The following is an 18,495-nucleotide window of genomic DNA, read 5'->3' as shown; positions in this document are numbered from 1 at the left end:
AGCAGTAACTGACTTGTAGGTCAGTTCCTATACAGTGGTGCATGTAGTAAAGTGTTTTCATTACTGACCTTTGAAGTTCTTTTAATGGTGAGAGATTCAACAAAAATGCTGATTAACTGCACTGTCATGTCTATTATCACATCGCATACCTGAGTCATTATAAACATTCAGACGACTTTCAACTGAAGACTTGAATAATTCATATATTTATTTGTCGAATCCATAAAAACTAAGCATGAACACAAAACTCAATTCTTTTAAGGGGCTATTTATCAGGTCTTATTGGGACTGACATTTTTATATGAATTGAATCCCCCCAAATAATGAGATTTAAAACAGGCGATGGGATTGAAGGACGATTATTTCTTGGTTTGGATTCAAGTCTGACATGCGGCTCCTTTCTCGCATGTCATTCCCTTCTGTCTCTCTCTCTCTCTCTCTCTCTCTCTCTCTCTCTCTCTCCCCGATTTCCTACTCCATCCCCTGCCTTCAATCAATCAATCAAGCTTTATCCATAAAGCACCTTTCATACAAATCAGATGCAATTCAAAGTGCTTTACAGCGGCTGAAAAACAAGAGAGAAAAAACTTAAAATAGCGACCAAACATGCTACAAACTAAAACGGATTCAGATACCAATGCACACCAATAGGAATAAATATATGTAGTGAAAACATTAAAAAGGTAAAGCACTGAAAAAAAGTGATAACAATTAGTAGTTTAAAAATAAATAATAAATATTCAAAACTAAATGAATAAGGGTTAAGGGTTATACCTCTCACCTTACAAAAGTCATGAATAGCCCATGATAAAACTAATTTACAGAAATGAACACACAAAAAAAAGATTGAACAGTTTTCTCCCTTTAAATTGTTTCAAACATGAATGAACCTCAAATCAAAGAAAGCAAGCTTTGACTTCTGATACTGGCTATAGGCAGCTTCAACCTTCACCACAAACAGCAGCCACAGACTCCGAGTAAATGTGACAAACCGAGGGCAAGCTATCACAGCAGGCAATTACGGCGGCAGCATCGACACATGTCGAGACAAATGAATGTGTTTTCTTCTCTGCCTACGCGCTTTTGTTGTGAAATGTTCCGGGTACACACAGAAACGTTGCTGCAAGCACACCATGTTCAACCTCTAACAGATGCACTGTAAGATCAGACATGACGTTTACATCAGTATGATAAAAAAAAAAAACTTTAACTAATGAGACTTTCTTGAAACCCTGATTTGTATGAGAAAGTCCAGTGTAAAACAAAAAGGCATTCAGTGAATAGTGCAATGATAAAAAGACATTGACGTCTGTTGACGTTTCAGGCACAGCTGCTATCATACATCGATGATGATCAGATTGATGTCACAGCATACTGTAGCACAGAAATGAAATAATATTCAACTGTCAATGCGCAGTTGCACCACTGAATTTAGTTCAATTGCAAGAATTGTTTTCTGCATAGACCTGTTTCCAAACAGTGCAGGAATTATAGGACTCCTTGACCTCAGGATGATGACATCACTGACATGTATTTCCTCCGGTTCAGTGATGTCCAAAGTTACTCACTCAGTTTCACAAAATATGTTTCTGCTTCTAAAGATGTAAAAAGCTGATCTAACTGAGTGTAAAGCTGCAAACCATTGGATCGCTTATTAAATCATGGTTTTACTGCACATAATATCTGTGTTTGGACGCTTCAGTAGGTATCTTTTAATAATCTCCCTCTTCATAGCTGGGTTGTAGAATATTACAATTATAAAATGTGCAGTGGCAATGAAAGGAGCTTTTTAGGCTGAAGAAGTTGAATGTAATCATGCTTCCCTAATACTCACATTGGCGATTCATTTGAGTGAAATTATAATGTAGAAGTAATATCTTATGATGTCTTTAAGGTGTAACCACTTATTTATAATAGAGAATTGACTAAACACAATTGACGTCTTAAGCTAATCAAAATTGACCCTTCCACACAGCATACAGTTTGACATGTCAGAGTAAGAAAAGCACAGATTTCATTACAATAACAATAAATCAGGGTCATTAAAGTGTCCCAGTCAGTCATGACGGTTTGACTCAATAGGAGGCTAAAAGGAATCTAGACATTGCCAAGGGACTACTGATATTAGCCTATTGCTACAATCTGGCATATTTACATGTTTTTGTTCATTAATATTCACTGTCCCTATTTTAAATGAAGACATAAATAAAAAGATTATCCACACCAATCTGTATCATCCTTAATGTTCTAAAACCCGTCATCCTGGTCTTCTGGGCTGGGCAGGTATAACCCTTGTGTTATTTAGTTTCAGGTTAACTTATAAACAAAAGATTTATCCCCTTTAGTTCGAGTCTTCTGTACAAAATGTTTCCTTTTGAGAAATACGCACAATCAAAAAAAAAGAAAGACAAACCAGATGTTCTGAAAGTTGTTCTTATTGTTGATTTGATAACTTGATTCAAGGGGTTGACCTGAACATTTTGTCATGAGCTGAAATGACCAAAAGAGTAAAACTGTACAGTGAGGAACGACTGAGAGATGATGCAGTCATATGTATAATACTGACTTTAGGTTCAATCTGTCTGCAGATAAATGAAGGTGGCAGTGTGCTTTAGCATTTCATTTTGTACACTGATTGAAATCTTTAAACTGTGTTTCAATTGTCATTCAGTTCTTGTTATTCTTTCTAGCCGTCAATTTGTAGAAGGTCCTATTTGAAGGCTTGAAGCACAGCAGACAGAAAACAGAAAATAGGAATATGCAACGATGAATAAAAAAGTTGAAGAGATAAATTAGTAATTCAGTGAGGGAGGCGAGACACTTTTACGTGAGCTATTTACAGGTTGGTGTGAGGGTCAGCCACCAGAGAGACGTTCAGCTCCTGACACGCTGACAGACAGAAAACAACTGAACACACACTTAAATATTGAAAAGGCTCTGGATAAGAACTGATATAAAACCTGTTTGGACAAGTCGAGTATAAAGACATGAATGGCTCAACTGTTGCTTTTTGCACATAAAGCTGCAGGTGTATTAAACTGGGAAGCAAAAATGTTGAATTTTCTGTCTGTGCACAGCGGGAGTATGAAATGAAGATTTGTTCAAATCCCATGACAGCTGCTGCGACAAACAGACATTCAAAGACAGCGGCAGGCAGACGAAACATGGAATTTATCAGTGTGAAGCTTAGATACACACACAGACACGCTCAAACTACACACTCGCTGGAAGTCAGTACACACCTTTATCTTTATTCAAAGTGTCAGAAAAAGACTGGAACACAACTGACACTGAACAATTCTGCTTCAATGCAAAACATTTCCTCGCTCCCCTTGACTGGTGTCTGCCTGTAGACGGTTCCTGCTTTGTGTCGAGGTTTGGAGATGTTGTTGTTAGGATTCATTTTCTACGCCAACTAAAAGTGTTCTTTCTTCATTAAGAAGAACAGATTCACAGTCTGCTGAAGTCATAATAAATAAATGAAGGCCCTACATCATGCTCGAGCTGCCTTCTACTCCTCGCTTATCGAATTCATAAAAAACAATCCTAGTCAACTTTTCAGCACAGAGTCAAAGCTCCATTGAGCCCCGAGCCATGTATTCCTTTTGTCCTCAACAGTCATGATTTCATTAACTTTTTTAATAATAAAATTCTAAATATTAAATACTCCTCAAACTGTGATTCAGCAGCAATAACTCTAAAACCTGATATTTACCTTGACTGCTTTTCTCCTATTGACCTTTCAGAACTAAATTATTTCTATGTCCCTGTTGGCATGAACCACATCCTTTTTATTTTATTTTATTTTTTTTATTTTTTTTACTTTTTCACATCTTTTTATTGGATAGGGCAGTGGATAGAGAAATAAATCAGGAGAGAAAAGACTGGGAAAGTAGCCTCAGGCCGCAACTGAACCCCGACCACCCACTTGGAGGACCATAGCCTCCGCACATGGAACACGACTTAACCAACTAGGCCATCTGAGCCCGTACCTTAGACATTTAAAGTATTTGTAATTAAAGTCTTCTTAAAAAGCCTTCTCTTGATTCAGTAACCTTAGCCAACTATATATCCAACCTTCTTTTATATCTCAAAGGGTCGTGTCCTTCAAACTGACTCCTGGTGTTCATTAGCAGAGCTTTATTCTCACTGCCAGGGAGAGACCAGGGTGCTGAGAGCTGTTATAACTAAAGAGTGCTTGGAAACAAGAGCTGTAATTCTTCATTTGTTTCCGAAGGGAAATGTTTTTTGTAAACTACAACACACTTTTGCACGTTAGTTGAATCAGTGCACAATATTAAGAGCTGCTCATACACACAGTTAAAAAAAAAATCATTCCTTTGTGTTTGAGCAAAGCGTATGAACAAAACCTTATTTCAAATAAAAAATCTTTATAATGTAAAATAAGATATAAAAAGGTATCAAATGATTATAGCACAACTTAGAGATCCAATTAAAATGTGTTTTTCAAATTATTTTGACATCACATGTATTACTATTAAAAAATTGCTACAAGTGTGAAAAGATGAAAATTTCTCTCTTAATTTATCTGTTAACATGAAATATGATTCCCTCAAGCTCAGCCTCATCTTAAAGGGATACTGTGGTCGGTTATTCTGAGGTGAGGTTGTTTGAGGTCCTTGTCACACAAGTGTATAACTGGAATAAAAAAAACAACCTAGCCTACAAGTTAAACACAAGAATGTCATTACTTCTGGGTGTCTTGTTCAATACTGCATTGTGTTTCAAATAGGACCTCTGTCACTACATTTGCTGATATTGCTTTCTCATTGCAAAACCCATCATATTTCTGTTTCAACTGAACACGATTAGACAGGATTTACAGCATTAGAGCCTAGCAGTAGAGGAGAAAACAGTGTATCCATTATTGCACTAGAGCCTCTTTATTAGTGAGCCGTGTCCCTTTTGCTCATAGTTTTTATTTGGTAATAGAGAATTCATGGTCTGCTTTATTTTATTTTTGAAATGTAGAATTCAAAGCATGTTTAACATTCACTCTCTAATAGCCTTTGAACACGTTCACAAAACTCCTGAAAATGTAAAATGTGCGGGCTGCATGTGTGAAGACAAACGGCCACATTTTCAACCCGACTTTATCTGGCTTTTATTCAGACAGTCCCAAAGTCAAATTTCCGCAAAAACTCAGGGTGAGCCGATGTGTGACTGTCGCATGTAATATTCAGGATGATGATGTTTTTATAATGGGACGACCAGTTCTCTTGAGACATGTAGCATTCATATAAACATTGCACTGACACTGTTAATCTCTCCCATTCTGATTATCTCCCTCCCACCCTTTCCTCTCTTTCTCCCTGTTTAAATCTGTACTTTTTTTCTGCGGGGCTGAGGGGGTTTGACATGCACGATTCCTCAGCAGACTCCCAGTAATGCTTTCTCGAAATACTGACATCATGATCATCTGTTTCATTAAACAATAGAATAATTAATAAATCACATCCTGTTGATGGTGTCGTCCTTGCCAATGAATTATTACGTTCAACACCCACAATGTCACCACAGACAGTATGAGAAGCATCAGGTGTGTGCAGCCTGAGTCCTCCTGCGAGGATCTGTAATGATCAACAATCATTCAGAGACCTCTTACAGCAAACCCTGTGTGAGTTGGATCTTAACTTAATACAGCCATCAAAATTCTGTCTCATCCCTCTAACATCAAAGTGAGCGGAGATATTTATGCTGCATATTTATCCTGATGCTGAAGGATCTTCTTTAAATTCCATTGGATGTGATTTGTAATGATGAATATGATCAGATTAGTTTTCTTATCGTCTCCTGATATGCTTTCTCCCCTGCTTTATAGGACATGGTTTAGATGTGGTTTATAAATTTAGCTAATGATGTAACGTAGGGTAAACTAAAAAGCACGGATGTGGATACAACATGCATCACCATAAAAAACATAAAAAAGTTAAGCATTCAGTTTTCATTGTAAACTTACCAAGTCCACCTTCAACACGTATTTTTCATTAAACCTTTAAATCTGCAATGACTCATGGGTACTCCAGATTTGGTATACTGAGTCTTTAAATGTTTACTGAGGTCATAAATCAAGCGAGAAATAGGCTCCTTTTCTGATACAGCTCCATACATTTATATGGTTTTGCTAAAAATGCAGTCGCCCTCTGCTGGCTGCTAGAAAAGATGTAGATTTAAGATGCTTTTCATTTCACCTCAGTTAGGTAATCACTTCAAAGGCACAAGCAAGGAACAAGATTTTCAACGTCTTACGTGATCTAATTTCTGTTTGTAGTTTGACTAATGAGCAATAAGCAACGTTGACTACATGCTGGAAGAGTTCATGTGGAGAGCAAAAAAAACAACATGCACAGGGCATAACGCAATACCTTGATTTTTTTATTTAAAAACTGTGGATTTCTCGGGTGTTAATCTAACACGACCAAGATGATGACTGGCTAAACTGGAGTGGAGCTGCTGCTCCTTTACCTCAATGGAAAACAGTTGAGGTGGTTCAGTGCATTTGATTTTGGATGCCTCCTTGTTTCCTTCCCTTCGAGGTTCTCCAGGCAGAAGAGACCCAGAGTTAGACTCATAGCTTTCAGAATCCACAAGGAGGTTCTGGATAATGTTGCTAAGGAAAGGAATGTCTGGGTCTACTTCCTTAGCTTGCTGTGCCCATGACCGAGCCCCAGATAATCGCAAGAAAATGGAAAGATGGATGGATGGCTGGATGGATGGAATCCCAGAACTCATTGGCTATCATCTGATTACTACTTGTCTCGTTTTATCTCAACAAACAGACATATATTGGATTTTAGTGCAGCAAACAACCTGGTCATTGATGTTATCTCTTCTCTAGAGTGGGACTATAAACAATGACAAGCACATGCATAGACAAAGAAAGTTTTTGCCCAGATGTTTTTTTTTTTTTTTTTATCCATTTCTGGGAAACAACTGGCTACCAAGGAAGCTATGCAAAATTGGTGGTAGGTCCCAGGCAATAGCTGATGGCTCACTTTTGACACTAAGATGCTATGTTTATTTCTCTAACAAAGTCTTCACATATTTTTGACGTATACGTTTCAGTATTCAGTCAAACAAACCGTAAAAGAGTCAACTTGAAAAGGAAGACAGCCAGTGAATCAGCCACATCTTTTTGTGTATGTTTGTTTTGTTCTCACAATAAATCAACACATTTCAGCATCTTTTAGAGGGCAATTTTACCTTATTGAAAAGAATATAACGGCATCTATCGTTGTAAACTATTGCCCCTTAAGCTACCTGCATGATATTATCGGTAAAAGCCAGAACTGGCAGATAAACGTGTTGCCTACAACGCTGAACTCCAAACCCCTTGTGATTGGGAATGGATTTCCTTTTTACCCTTTTGGGAAATAAACTGATTCTCTGTTTTTCTCCGTCCTGTGTCCCTCAGACTTACAGGCTTGGATGATAGGACAAAAGACGGCCTTGGTGCCACTGTGTAAATGCACTGTAATGTATAGAGTGTAAATGTTTTCACAGGATTGCCCGTCATACGAGCAGGCAGACTCGATAAAGGGCTTATTATTCCGCCCATACATTGCTGTCATTACAAGATTGCTGTCTTGTCTGTTTGTCGTTGTTATCTGTAGTTGACAGGGTTTTTCTGCTCCTAGAAAGCCATGTTCTGTTTTTTTTTACATGACAGCAGCTTCAAACCATCTTTATCTCTTTAAACTATGGTTTGTCTAGTGTGAGGTTTTTAGAGAAATATATATTGTTTATATAAAAATAAATGTGCATCACTGGTTCCTGACATCCATCAGTCATTCGACTTGTAGAATGAGAAGGTCCTTTTGTTATTATTGACAACCAAAGACATGAGACAAGGTACTAACCTGTTTCTGACATTTGAAGATTTGAAATCGAATCTTGTAAATCCTTATCATTTAATTGCTTCTACATGGATCATTGACTTTAAAGACAGTGTAAATCAAGCGTGAGCAGTGGCGATTTTGGTTTGAAAATGGTAGTGGGCCCTGCAAAATATCCAGAAAATTTGATGATGAGATAAAAACATACAGAGGTTGGCTCGGTTAATCAAAAACTTCACTCAGTTAACCGTTAATCCGTTCACAAAGACAAAGGATTAACTTAATATCAGTTAATCCGTTAATTCTGTTCATATTAAAAGGTTAACGCTCAGGTTAAAAAATGAATAAAAAATGTAATGGCTAGAATTTACATTTCAATGATTAATGGACGTGTGACTGGCTCTGACCATATATTACATTCAACCATAATTGCACAACAAATCAATTGCATGCAAGTGAGAGAGGCGTCCCAGCACTGTCGATGACAAAGTTCTAACTGAATAATGCCATCAAAATAATGAAGACCTGACAACATGCCCTTCAATATCGACGGAATTACCAAAGGAGAGCGATCTCCCTCAGGATCCAAACAACACTGTTATGAGTACAATTTTCAAAAACAATGCAAAACTCGCGCCGTAAACGGCCCACAGCCAATGCATGACAGTCAATACATGAGGCCCCTAAACACTGTACTACAGTCAGGCTGCAACCACAGAAAGGCGACATCTCTCACACACTCGCATACACTTATCGCCATTCAAATGTAAACAGTATGCAAACTACATCATCAATTCCATACAATAATAAGTCCATTAAAAATCACCTTCTTTGTGTCAAACCAGTGTCATGCTCAAACCAAGTGCTCAGTAGAGGTAGAATGTAAAGAATATATCGTTATTGTCATTGCTATAATAACAACGAAAAACAGTTTAGCAGCTCGTCGTCAGTGGCAACACATACAGACAGACAATAAAAATGATAATGTTAGACAAGGTACTCAGTACATTCAATGCTTTATGACTCAGAACAAGTATAATAATAAATTAGAGTCAGCGATATTCTCTAGAAGAATGAGTCTAAGCAGTCCAAGTGTCTAAACTTCTATATGACCTTACTGTTTAATTCCAACAGTCCATGGATGAGCACACGTTTCATCATGAGTAGAGTACTATAACAGGCCTAATTTTGTAAAAACAACAAATAATGTCAACATTTACTGATATGACTCCCATATTAATATTACTTTTTGATGGGAACTTATGTCTTTCCTGGCGTATCATATAACACCATCAAAAGGAAGTCGTAGTTTTAACTTGGAGTTCCATGAAAGCAAACAGTAGCTGTTATCTGACCGTTAGCAACTCACTTATTAATCAGAGAACGCTCAAATTGTTGAAGTTCATAGCTTAAGACACAGCATGATTAAATACTCTATCGCTCCTCCGTTTCCTATTCTATCGACCGTCCTAGCCAATAAAGACAAAAAGCCACAAAATAAATCTTTAAAAAGAAGAAGAAAAACAATCCTGTTTTATCAATGTTTGACGAAAATGTCTGAAACACCCAGATAGACAGTCTTTTATAAGGTGGTAAATCAGATAACTCCAGTCAAGGCATCTGCAAATGCACCAACAAACAACGAGGCAGATAAATAATAGAGACCTGCACATGCCTGTGGGTGGGTTAATCAATAATTACATTTACTGTCTCAATCCTGAGATCTATCAGTGCTAAACCTGTACAGTAACTAATCAGCTCAAGATCAAACGTCATCTTCAAGTCCAACCAGGACATGAATCTTTTGTGGGTCTCGTCCATCTTATTGGCTTCCTGTCACTGCCATAGACATCTCTCTCTCTCTCTCTCTCTCTCTCTCTCTCTCTCTCTCTCTCTCTCTTTCTCTCTCTCTAAAACAGCTTCAGCTCACTCACCGTGGAGACGTTCAGAAGGAAGGTCTGCTACTCTCACTCCACTCATCTCTACCACTGAAACACAGCAACACAGGTAAGTTTACTGAGTGATTCGTATTTGATTGTACAACGATTCCTCTCACATCTTTCATCATCTTCAAACATCAGATTGGACATTATTTATATGCCATGAAGGTCACACTGCTCTGAGTAGTTAAAAGTTACGGGTTTCGGTTTGCATGTGCACCATTGTAAGAACTAAGTCCAGTGTGCGGGTACTCCGATTTGTATTTGTCTTTCATTTCAATTATTATTTTTTTAAATCATGTCGATTAAATATGTACTTTTTTACACAGAGTTCCTAATTTCATCTGGACTATGTCAATGCGTGAGAGAAAAACATTAGGAAATATGAAAATGAAAGAACTTAAAAGGGATATGAATCTATGAATGCGAATGCGAACCAATCTGCCTCAAAGGAAAAGAACATGCACTTTGTTTTATATAACTCTATGACTTTTTTATGCACTGTGGCTTTTATATTCATACAATTCAGTGACTTCTGGTTTCAGCCCATACTGAATACTCATATTCAAAGGAAGTCACTGTGGGATCAAAGTTTAAGCTATAGAATTAGTGTTGTAGGGTACCGGTAGCCTAGTGGTTACTGTGCAAAGGATACTGTCCTCCAAGCGGGCAGCACTGGTTTGAATCCGACCTGTGTCTCCTTTCTCACATGTCATTCTCCACTCTCTCTCTTCCGATTTCTGACTATCCAGTGTTTCAATCTTTTTTCAATCAAACATTTAAATCCGCTGATCCAATTTTCTAATCCAGATTCAAAACTGATTTTTTTCCGCTTGGTGTCTTCCAATGAATAACATTAGGTCAAAGCAAATGTATTCTACATGTTAGTTTAATAGACCTCGCATACAAACTGTGTGTTGTTTTACATCATTCATTTCCTTTGTATTCATGTGAACACAAATTAAACGTAGACTTTAATCTCACTGTGATCATTTAAATGTCAAATAGACAGCAATGTAAGAATAATGTCCCATTCTGTTCATGAATATTATAATAACAAGTCTGTGATAAGCCTTCACATCGACTGATAGTATAAATCAAGTCCACATGGAAAAAAGTCCCATAGTCCCTTTCTGTACCTCTGCACTCCTTCACCACACGAGTTAGCAGAGTGTGTGTACGATTCAGCAGATAACTTTACAGCAGCATTATACCTCCAGAAGAGTGAGAACTGTTGATCATGCGGTTATATGGTAAGGTGCAAAGAGTCTGAAAGGCTTTGATGAATTCATGTGCAAAATTAAAGAAGAACTATAATAAGATAAATCATAAGGAAAGTTCATTCTATGTATTAAACATTAAGTAACGGCTTTTGGCTCACATGGTGTTTCTGTTAAATTTGTCCATAACTTGTAGATTTATTTGAATTTGAGTAACCAGTTGTAATGACATGTGTGCTGAATCAGAGGAAAAGCACAAGGACATGAAATGTAAATTAATAGCACAATCTGCCTGCATTAACACTAAAAATGTGGATATATCTTCTAAGATCTAAGTGATCTATATATGTCTTTGAAAGTTTTAAACACAAATGGTGAGAAGGTTTCTATAAACCCAAATTAAGAACATTTCATCTGATCAAAAGAGTTTGAAGTCCGGCCTATAATGTCACTCTTAACCTATCCAGAGGTCGGAGGTCCGTCAGTGTGTGATTGTTGACTCTTGGTTTTCAAAAATGTGGACAGCAGGGGGGCAAGTTCACTGGAAGTCCGTTTGTATGGATCCAGCGAGAAATTACTTTTTCTTCTTCTTTTTTTCAATCTTTGTAAACATTCTCTTAATGATTTATAGCCTTAATCACTTGTTTCAGGGTATGATTTAGGGTGTGGCTACCTGTGATTTACAAGTCACTGCTATGCCAACCTGTCAACTAAAGGATACAGAAGCAGCAATTCACATTTTTGTACCTTTTGCACAATTTAGAATTTATTACTGTAAATATTATTTATCTTATTTTTACCTCATTTTATTTGATCTATTTTACCTTATCTTATTTTACCTTATTTTGGTTGTATTGCACCGTGGGACGGAGACAAACGCAATTTCGATTCCACTGTATGTCTGGCATATTTTGAAATTGACAATAAAGTTGACTTTGACTTTGACTTTGATATCCTCTCTGTAGTCCAAATATTAGCTATTCTGGCTCCCAAAAAAGCTGTGACGTCCAAAACGCCAAATTTCTAGGCTTCAAAACAGCAGTCCAAAACCAAAGGAGTTATGCTACATCCACTTCTTATATAAAGTCAATGTATTTGATCAAAGGTTACATTAAGAGATACAGTATAACACTCACAAATGATGAAAGTGTAGACAGATGAACACCGTGCTTTGGAGGGATTTTGCACTTGAGATTTTTATTTAAATCTCATTCCAAATGTAATATGTTTTCACAACTTTACCTTTCCTTATTGTGTTTATTCCAATTCATTCTCAACTTGGTATGTGACAATAATATAAAATATGTTTAGTTAAATGCATCAAAATGCAGCGACTCAGTCAGGCTGAATAGACATATGAAGGCAATAAAGATAGCTCCATAATTGCACCAATGCAAGCAGAACTCTGTGACTGTGTGTATGTACCTTTTAGCAGAGGATGCAGAATGTTTGCTTTTCATATCCAAACGCCTTCATAATAGCAAACCCTCTGATACTGTGCTCTTATACTGTGTGAATGTGTTGGTGTAAGTAAAGTGTAGTAATGGTTTTCCACTTAGAAAATGTCACGACCTGTTTATAAAAGGTAGATTTTTTTTCCACACATGTCCATGGTTTGAGCACATTCAATTGGCATTTATTTGCTCCATAGAAAGGTTTCAAGGTTTTGTCTTAACAGCTGATAATGTGTTTTATTGTATTTTGGATGATGTAGGCATTGAGTGATTGATCTTTGCTGCCATGGAGGGTAATCACAGTGGCTCAGCTGGAAGCACACAGCCATCTGGTTCAGGAGAGCACACAGATGGACACATATACGAAGTCGCCGTGCAGAACAACTCCTCCAACCGCAGCTCCCAGTTTGCAGACGTGGCCCTGCTGCAGACCTTCAAGCCGCTCATTATCCCCTGCTACGTGCTTGTCTTGGTGGTGGGTGTCTTCGGGAATTACCTGCTCCTGTATGTCATCTGCCGCACGCGCAAGATGCACAACGTGACCAACTTCTTCATAGGGAACTTGGCCTTCTCTGACATGCTCATGTGTGTGACGTGTGTGCCATTCTCTCTCGCCTACGCCTTAAACCCACGCGGCTGGGTGTTTGGCCGCTCCATGTGCTATGTAGTATTCCTGATTCAACCGGTGACAGTCTATGTTTCAGTCTTCACGCTAACTGCTATTGCTGTGGACAGGTGGGTGGATCTGTCTCAAATTTAACTTTTTTCCCCCTCCTCCTTTAAGTTTCTTCTAGTTTGTCCTTCTTCCTTTCTAGCTTCCATTGCAGCACATGTCTAATGATGGTTTGATGTAATATTGGTCTGAAGTCTCATGAGAAACAAACTGAGTCCTGAAGCAACCATCATGAATAAATGAACTTCAAATAACATGAAGCAAATTCCCGCTTCGATATCCAGTATACAGTATTAAGAAAAACATCATTCTGAATATGAGTTGAGTGTAAATGTCAAGGCAAAAATTCATCATGTTTCATTCACGCTTGTAAAAAACAGAGGTGCACATCATATAATTAGTGAGCGCATTCTTACTTTTGAAAGGAAATTTAACACCAAGGGGGTTAACTAATTATTCTTAATGAATGTATGTGACTTAACTATTATATATTCAATGCATGCTTTATTGAGTGAACACATACACCTCTGGCTTACACAAAAAGGATTTTTGTGAAAGTCCCTGAAAAGAAATATTACCAATAGCATTCCTGCAATGCAGCTTAGCGGGTTCATATAATAGTAGGCAGCTAAAAGATTTACATTTCTACAATTCGCTTTTATCCAAAGCGTCGTACATCAGAGAGTAAGTACAACACAGGGAAGGATCAAGAAAGGATAAAACCACGTCAAATGAACCGCTCAGTCCGTTGATTTCTCTTGTGTCTGAGGGCGAGGACAAGAACGTCAATCAAGGCTTTTGTAAACTCACCTTGGACCTATTTAGAGCTCTCAGGTTGCAGTGTTTTCCTTTTCAAGTTGTTTTTGGTCTCAACATAAAAATAATGAAAAGGTGCAATGGAAATGCAAATCAGTAATAGACTGCAATAGACTGCAGTGGGATTCTGTGCAACTGCTATTTCAGTGCTGATGAACCAATCAAATATTCATATTTTAAATAATCAACTAAGTTACAAGTGATGTTCACTCAATAAAAATAATTCTGTAGGCTTTTACTTTCATTTGTGCTTTTATGCATTGATTTGATTGGGATTGGTTGAGCATGAGTAAACCCTGCCGAGTACATCTCATACACCTTATTAAGGAGTATTGCTTTTTCCTTTTGCAGATATTATGCAACCGTGCATCCCCTGAAGAAGCGTACCACTGTGTCTACCTGTGTCTCCGTCCTCATCGGCATCTGGCTGCTGTCCTGCGGGCTCGTAGCTCCGGCCGTCACTCACACCTACCACGTGGAGTTTAAAGATGAAGGCTTCACCATCTGTGAGGAGTTCTGGTTGGGACAGGAGAAAGAAAGACGTGTCTACGCATACAGCACCCTGCTGGTCACATACGTCCTGCCTTTGTCAGCTGTGTTTGTCTCTTATCTCTGTATTACTGTGAAATTAAAGAAGTGCGTTGCCCCGGGAAACAGGACACAAGACCAGGCGGGCGTTCATCAAGCTCGGAAGAGGAAGATCTTTCGCCTCGTTGCACTCTTGGTGTCTGCGTTTGCATTGTGTTGGCTCCCCATTCATGTATTCAACGTGCTGCGAGATATAGATATTAATCTCATCAACAAGCACTACTTTTTACTCATCCAGCTGCTGTGCCACCTGTGCGCCATGAGCTCGTCTTGCTGTAACCCTTTCCTCTATGCATGGCTACACGATCGCTTTGGGGCGGAGTTACGGAAAATGTTTCAGTGCCGTCATCGCATCGGAGTGCCTACCAATCACTGTGCTGCCAGTGTGGTGCTGTGATGAGCCGGTTATTGTTTTTAGTTTAAATGTATTATTCATATTGAGTACCTGCAGGAATCTTAGGGGAAAACATTTTGTTGTCAAAGATTGGAGTTTATTCTGTTGCAAACAGGAAGCTTTCAAGGCAATGCATTAAGTATGTTTTGTTCCAAAAATGATGGATTGGACGGAAGTGAATCTTGCAGAGAGGCCAATCTTTTGGAACCACAAAATGATTCAATTTAATGTCCTCCCTGTTAACAGATAACTTTAGCTAACCAAGAAATCAATTGGTCATGTCATTTGGAAGTATCTTTCCTCTGTGGACCAGCAATACTTACTAATGGTAAAGTAATCTAACGATCAGATATCATTAACAAGTTCCTTGTCAAGAGGGGAAATCTGAAAGGAAATGGTTCATCTATTGGGGAACATTAGCACGCCAATACAATATCATGCAGATCTCCTACTTGGGGTTTCTAGTGAAACCCCAAGTAGTTATCGTAAGTAAGTTATCACTAGACGAAGGCCAGTGCTTCACAAGAAACTGGAAGTTCTTAAAGTTATCCTCTGGGGACTTTGAAGATTAGCAGCAGATTAAATGAATATCAGGTCATTCTTTTAAAATGCTAGGTCATAGACCAGTGTTTTTTAAAGGGAATTTTCCAGTCCCACAATCATTGGTGTTTGAAGCTGGGTCATGGTGTCATTGAAATCTAGAGAGGTTTTTAAAGAAGGCCAATATGTATTTTGGATCATTCTTTTAAAACCATGAATATACCAAACTGGAAGGCATCAGACAAACAGTTGAGCAGACCTCTTCCTCAAGAACCAAGAAATGGATGGAGAGATAGAAAGGTTCAACAATGCTAATGGAGCAAGGAATACCAACCAGGTTAAAAAACTTCATTAGTTCATAAGTTCATTACAAATTTCTAATGGTGAAAAGGATCACAGCAGACGCGTGACTTAACTTTATATATTTTCACACACATTTATTTTTGGTCTTTTACACAGAAATATGTTGTAAACTGTCAATGTTTCCATCTGTAGCCGAACAAACTCTGTTTGATGTTTGGTCTGTCTAACAGCACTCGCTGCAGCTGCGCTCTGCACAGACGAGAAAAAAAGTGTGTCTTTGTAGATCACAGCAAACTTTTTAATCACATAAAAGATTGATATTTTGTGTTAGTAACGTTGACTTTCCTCGTTGTCGGGGGAAACAGAAACTGTTGCTGACATGATGCAGCTTTTAATGGTACAGTCTGTTGTGCTTTGATTTTAAGAGAACTCTCTAAATATGATCTGAAAAACGATCCCATCACTGACAAAAATCCTTGATCCGATCCGTGAGATTCATGATCCTTTGCACCATTACAAATTTGACTTTAATATTTGATGAGTTATAGGAAACATGCTGCACTTTGGACTTGAATAAGATGATGAAACTGTTTAAAATGTTTGTTGAAAAAATAAATAGAATGAGCATGGGATTCAGAAGAGTTGATATCTAGAGGTTGAAGCTCTACATTTTAAAATGAATGGAATAAAAACATTTAGACTTAAAACAGAAAGGATAGCTTAGAATTGTGCATGGATATACGATGAAGGAAGGACCATCAGTTCAAACTGTGTTTGGAAATGTTCACTGCAGACGTGGTTGGACACTGATGTCAGAGCTTATCCTTGAGTGTTGCTCCTTGAAGCCTTTTCTTGATCTTGCTCCCCAGACTTTAATTCTCTTAAAGTTAGGAGCTGATGAATGTGCACCTTAACATTACTATTAATCCATTTCTGATGGTATTGGCTGTGAAAAAAGCTACTGTCGTGGAATGCTTTGCTCTGTATTGCTTTTTGTGCTTTCTTTGGATTTTTTTTTTCAGATTTTAAAGAGAAAATGATTTACATTGTGTGGAAAAAGTAAAGTATCGCATTGACAATTGTAAAATAACCAAAGCAGCATCATAATCCAAAATGTATTCAGGGACTGATAACATGCTCGCTAGTATTTTCACTATCTGCAGTCCAGTTCCATTGTTACTTATCGTTGCACTTTGACACCTGTCTTGTATTCTGTGCTAACAGATTTATATTTGAAGTCAAAACATTTGAAGTGCTACAGGTATGTGTGTGCCTTTCGTTTTGCTCTTTCTGTCTATGAATTGGGTTTTGACAGGCAAAAAACTGTATAAAAAGATAAGTATGATTTGTAGCCTGTACAAAACTCTGTGAAAAAATTGTGAATAAAAACACGGACATTTCAAAGACCTCTCTACTTCAGATCGCTCTAACTCCATGACAGCAGGGCGTTGAATGAAATTATGTCCAGCTTGTTCAGAGTGCAGTGTCACAGCAGAATTTCATTTAACTAATTTAACAACAGGGAGGATGGAAGTGTTTTCTGCATATTAACTAGCCCTGTTTAGGACATTAAAACAATGCAAGGATTTATGGATCTCCTTGACTGCTACAGTCTGCCCAGCTTTCCAACAAGGACATCAAATTAATGAGATGGAATATTCATACTACATCCTAATCTAACACAGGTCTGTTTCTGTTCTCTGGGATTTCAGTTTCAAAAGTGGTTGCAACGCTTCAAAACCAATGTGTTATGTTGGTATTTTTCTTTGGGTCTGAATGCTGCACAGTCTACATAAATTACCCTCCATGTTTTGTGCATACAATACAGAAGCTGGATTTTGGGGTAACTTTCAATCATAATAAAGAGTCTTATATCTCTGTGTTGCTCAGCACTTGCAAGGATGAAATAAAATATTCAACTTGACAAATCTCAGGGCGCTGATATGAATCAAGTCCTGGATTAATGCTTTGTTCTCTAAAGAAATTCATGTCTATAATTTGTTGGTTTGCACTGTACCTGTGAAACCCTGTATTGCAGTATTGTAATCTTTCACACCTCATAATCAGATCCTTATGCTGGTGGGTTTAGTGCAAATAAAACTGAGCATGTCTTCTTTATATGGTTTGTTAAAGCTTATTTTCCACAGCAGACTTTCAGATAGCAGAAAAGCTAAGCTGCTAAAGATTATATTAACAATGTCTCAGTTCTGTTCTTTGGCCCCAGTAAGACAGAGAAACAGCAGGTTAAGTACCAGGACCCCCAAAACTTTAACGGGTTAGAATCGAGCCATCATAATAATATATATATATTTTTTTACATCTGTGCTTTCCCAACTGTGGCTTATTTAAATGTATGCTGTGAAAAAGGTCAAAGTTGATTTAGACCTGCAAAACCAAAATATGATACTTGCCTCATTCAATTTTGGACAAACATTTTCATTTTGTGCACTTATGATATTGTGTTTCTGTCCAAAGATTTTGGAGTTACATTATATTCCTTCAAAGCTACAGCAAGAAAGTTTTTTTCTTCACAATTTTGTTTTTTTTTTAAAATCACTGCATTTCAAAAACATTTTGAAATTGAAATTCTCCTTTAAAGAAATGTGTTTCTGAGCTCTTTCTGTCAGCACACTAACATTTGTATTTAGTTTGAATAAACTCACCCGGTCTGTCCTTTAAGTCTGACGTAACCGGCTGAGTGCATCAGACAG

General features: G+C 37.7%; 1 protein-coding gene across 1 annotated transcript; it reads left to right on the top strand.

Annotated features, from left to right (window-relative positions):
- Positions 1 to 9,712: 9,712 nt before the first annotated feature.
- LOC132992368 (prolactin-releasing peptide receptor-like) lies at positions 9,713 to 15,397 on the top strand. The gene is made up of 3 exons (XM_061061619.1): positions 9,713 to 9,863; positions 12,731 to 13,205; positions 14,311 to 15,397. Exons 2-3 carry the CDS (start codon positions 12,757 to 12,759, stop codon positions 14,942 to 14,944), a joined length of 1,083 nt encoding a protein of 360 aa, XP_060917602.1. The 5' UTR covers positions 9,713 to 9,863; positions 12,731 to 12,756; the 3' UTR covers positions 14,945 to 15,397.
- Positions 15,398 to 18,495: the final 3,098 nt, after the last annotated feature.

This window comes from Labrus mixtus, chromosome 17 (genome assembly GCF_963584025.1).
Source record: "Labrus mixtus chromosome 17, fLabMix1.1, whole genome shotgun sequence".
In the NCBI taxonomy this organism is placed as follows: domain Eukaryota; kingdom Metazoa; phylum Chordata; class Actinopteri; order Labriformes; family Labridae; genus Labrus; species Labrus mixtus.
Note: the sequence above shows the minus strand (reverse complement) of the source record. Positions and strands in the feature narration are given on the sequence as shown.